At 29.2% G+C, this 4343-nt stretch overlaps 1 protein-coding gene across 3 annotated transcripts in view; it reads left to right on the top strand.

The window, feature by feature from the left end:
* The window catches only part of LOC108745118, a 131983-nt gene that overhangs the window by 125538 nt on the left and 2102 nt on the right, over positions 1-4343 (top strand). For all 3 annotated transcript variants that reach the window (XM_025978486.1, XM_018481192.2, XM_018481211.2), the window contains 2 exons: positions 1509-1577; positions 1693-1772. In XM_025978486.1, the coding sequence (XP_025834271.1) occupies positions 1509-1577; positions 1693-1772 (149 nt within the window). The remainder of the gene's footprint in view (positions 1-1508; positions 1578-1692; positions 1773-4343) is intronic.

Genomic DNA, 4343 nt, shown 5'->3' with positions numbered 1-4343 from the left:
CTAAGTTGCCGAAATAGATAAGAACTGCAGCTGTGTACGTTGTTGAAGAAGACGATCCTGTCCCTCCACCAAGCATCAAACAAGCACTTGATGCAGCGAAACTATTAAAAAAATACTTTTTATATAATCAAATTGATCCAGCAGTATCTCAAGATATGAGTAAGATACGTAACAAAATACAATTAAAATATTGGAGCAGCAAAAAACATCAGACGAAGACAACAGGCTATACGCAATGTATGAATAATAATGTTCGTGTGCAAAATGTGTACTATATTAGTAAATGCATATCATTATAGAATAGTAAACTATTATCTTTTATTTCTCTCCATTTAACGACCACTCTTTATAACGTCGAAAAACGTTCAGTCCCTTAAGTGTCGCTATATAGAGTTTACACTGTATATACTAACACAATATCAATTCTGGTACTCGACTATTAAGACTTACATTAATCATTTTTACAACTTTCGACCTTCGATCGTCGACTCTCATTGATCGTCAGCTTTTTCAATAGACGATTTTATTTTTTATATACTTATCCTACAAAAGTATACGGTCCTAGTAGTATTTTCAATACTAAAATTGTCACTCAATTTTTTGTGCGGCTTGCATGTACCTACGAAAGTTACGGTTTTAATTCTTTTAATAACCGCAGGAGCGAAGTGTCAAGTTGTTTGAAGCTTCTACTTCCGCACATAAGCATCGACGACATTTCCGCGTCTAGGTGAACGTATTGTCGTTCAACCCTTTCAAGGAAACATACGCCACAGACGGACGTCAAAAAAACTCCCCCAATGCGATATTAATTAAACGAAATCTCCGTTCCCCTTTCGGTCCTCGAAAACCCTTTTTTTTTACGGGGTGATCTTATTTTTATGCATGTTCGAGATCTTACCCCATACGGCGGTGTCAATATGGTAGCAGTGGCGTAAAAGGACTCATCGGTTCGTTCTCACGACTATTCCACCTTCCGGGATAGTTTTTTACTTTTTGTTTTGCTTTTTTTAGTGTTTTACAAGTGTTAGACAAGGGGTGAAAATCCCTAATTTTGTTTTAGGAGCGTTTCTGTTGCCTAAAAAATCAGATGTCGTTTATGATAATTTTGGCAGCCGTGAGAACTACCTATTTCAAAAAATTAATTGCTAAAAGCACAGTCACAAAGTAATAATTCTTAATTTAAATAAAATGTTGAATTAGGTAGATTTAAGAATAAAATAAAAATGATTTATTGTGAAAAATTGGCGTTTAGGTTGAATGTATTTTTTTTACAAAGCAGGACAATGTCTTTATGATCCAGCGATTGATGGTAAAAACTTTTGGTTCAAAACCTTTGCGATTTCTTGTATTTATATTGCTTATTTTAGTATTAGTTCATTTTATACAGATTCTACATTCCATAAATTAACGTTTTTTTTTAACTTTCTTACATTTAATTTTCCTTTTTGTTTAGTATATTGTTTTTTATTTATAAATCCTTTTTTTAGTAGTTATTTTATTTTTTTCAGGACTCTTCCTACAGATGGTGTTTTCGACTACCGAAGAAATTTTAACCGTGAATACTAGAAGTTTACATGGTAAGTACACGCTTGTCCTTAACTAAACTAACACAAAAATAGATAAATAATAAAAATTTCATTTTTTCATTTTTCTGTTATTGCATGTTGTAAATGTTTTTTTTGTTTCTTTCAGGGACCTTAAGAGAAAACGGAAAAAAAAGGACATCAATAAAGATGAAGAGCAACATCGCCAGCATCAATTTTTTTCAAGGGGTAGGTCCTTACTTTCTTTTTCTCCCAACATTTTAACTATAATACCTTCGCGCTATTATAGAAAATTTAATTAAAACGAATTTTAATCAGTAATGTTCTGATATTCGTGACCCAAATACATATACTTATGTAAACCAGTTAAGGAAATTTTGAATTGCTTATTGTGTTTCTTTTATCAAAAGCCCTTTCATTTGATACCCATATAACAGGGGTTACTAATGAAAATTATAAACCGTCATTTTGTGGCGTCCGCCATATTGGATCAAAGTAATTGTGCATTGTCACGTGAATCAAAAGTGTCTGCCGAATTTCAGCTCGATAGCTTTAGTGGAAGTGGGTGAAATTTTGATTGTAAAATTTTAATAAATACATTAACTATTCTTATAATGCATGATAATTGGGAAAAACTGATAAAACTTTGGGCAAAAGGCAGAATGTCTGTAATCTTATCGACGTCTCATGCTAATCATAAATTCCAATTGAAAGTATCATTACTAAGAAATCAACGAAATTCAAAATATTGTGGTCATTTTGATTTTATTAACAACACAAGAAAATAAATACAATTAAATTTACGGTTTTCTTCTATCTATTTTTCGGGAAAATATAGTCAACTAAGCATTTATCAAATGCATTGATAAGAAAACGATTGGAATTGGAGGACATTGTTACAAATTGGATAATTTTGCAACATAAAAAAGATAAGTTGAAATTTTTATTTTGATATATCTAATTATGTATCTGTCAATAAGGTTTAAATTTCATGGCGATCTACACTTCATAAAACGAGAAGCCTTTCTTTTCTTAATCGTAAAAAAAAATCAGGTCGAGTACCTTATCTTTAGCATAGTAAAGGTTTCGTGGAAGTTAATTTATCAAAAAATATTATTCAGAATAGCCATAGTTATATTAGTTTTTAAATTAAACGATTGAACATTCACAAGTATAATTGTTTATCATGTTTTGATAAAAGATGCGTTAAAATTTATAAAAAGCCATAAAATAGAAAAGTTTAACGGATTTCATACGTACGTATATGTCAATCCTATAAGGATGTAAACTTTTAATCGTGGCGTATTATTAAGGATCTTCGGAGACAAGGGTACATATCATGAGGTAAATAAATACTATCTATACTAAAATAAAGTATACGGTGTTTTGTTTATTTTGCGCTGCCGCGCCACTTCTTTCTCCTATGAGGGAGCACACGAATTTTTTGGAAGGATTGTAAGTGCAAATAATTTACCTCACTTGTGAATAACACGAATAACTGCACTTAGAAAATTTATTTACAAATATACAGTTATTACTACAAATGTATGTACATATATTGAAGACCCTGAACTTGATACACTGATGCTACTAATTGTTGTTTGTTGTTGTCTTAATTGTTCTTTTTTGATGTCTCATTATNTGAATAACCTTACGCTAAAGTGATTCTCCAGAGTTCAAGTTACTTATTATAAAATTTTTAAATTTCTGGTAGCTTTTTTTCTGTTAATAAAAATAAATTTAATCTGTTCGGTTAACGAATCTCCATAAAATGACGTGTAAAATTAAAATTTTTTAAAATTTCAATAACTTTTTAACGGTTTAGTGAATCGATTTGTAATTTTTACAGGAGTTTTAGAATTGAATGAGGAACGTTCTTCCAAATTTTTACTTGTCTCGTAACATTTTGATATACCCTACCTTATCCTTAACTAAGTGGAATACTTTACTTTTGCGACGGTTTGCTACTATTAGTTTTTTTTTGTGTGATTACATTACAGACATTAACAAATTGATTTACTAAAATTTTGCGAAAAAATGTGCTTCACATTTTTTTTTCATTTATTCATATGTTTTACGTAAGCAATAAACTATTATTCAACACTGCTCGATCTTAATTGAATAGGTAAAATTTATTTTCTATTAAAACGTTAACTTTTGCAAAAAGTAAAGAATAACTATTTACGAAATTCAAATATCAGATTTTATAGATCTATTTTGTTATCTTTCACTTAATTGCAGTAATTACTTAAGATTATTCTATTCTATTAAAAAGGCATTGATTATAGTTGCAAACTTGGTTAAATCTGGTAATTTGTGTTTCTTTTGTGAGTGGTGTTATTTTCATCCATCAAGACCAGCAAATAAGTAAGTATTTACTGTAAAATATTGTAGCTAGGAATTTATTTAGGGAAGATATTTTTAATGAAAGTAAAATTTTAATTGATTTCTCATGCCTGTTAGCAATAAATTTGCCAATAAATTAATCAGTCTTATTAAAACTATCAAATTTAAAATTTTCGACATCATATATGTGTATTACAAAAATGTGAATATTAATTTTAAAAGTATTACAAACAATAATAAATTTTTGAACTTTTGAAACCAAGAAAACAGTTATAAAATGGTCGTCTTACAAATAAATTATTGTTAGATTAAAACGAAAATTGTGTAAATGATTAAATTTTACGTCTAATTTCGAAGTAGGGTAATTACTATGTCAAGAAAGGAAAAAATCATCTAGTATGTTTTAAAACTACTTAAAATTGCAACAATTTTAGTCAAAACATTTTTTAAAAT

Source organism: Agrilus planipennis, unplaced genomic scaffold, assembly GCF_000699045.2.
Source record: "Agrilus planipennis isolate EAB-ADULT unplaced genomic scaffold, Apla_2.0 scaffold6, whole genome shotgun sequence".
In the NCBI taxonomy this organism is placed as follows: Eukaryota; Metazoa; Arthropoda; class Insecta; order Coleoptera; family Buprestidae; genus Agrilus; species Agrilus planipennis.
Note: the sequence above shows the minus strand (reverse complement) of the source record. Positions and strands in the feature narration are given on the sequence as shown.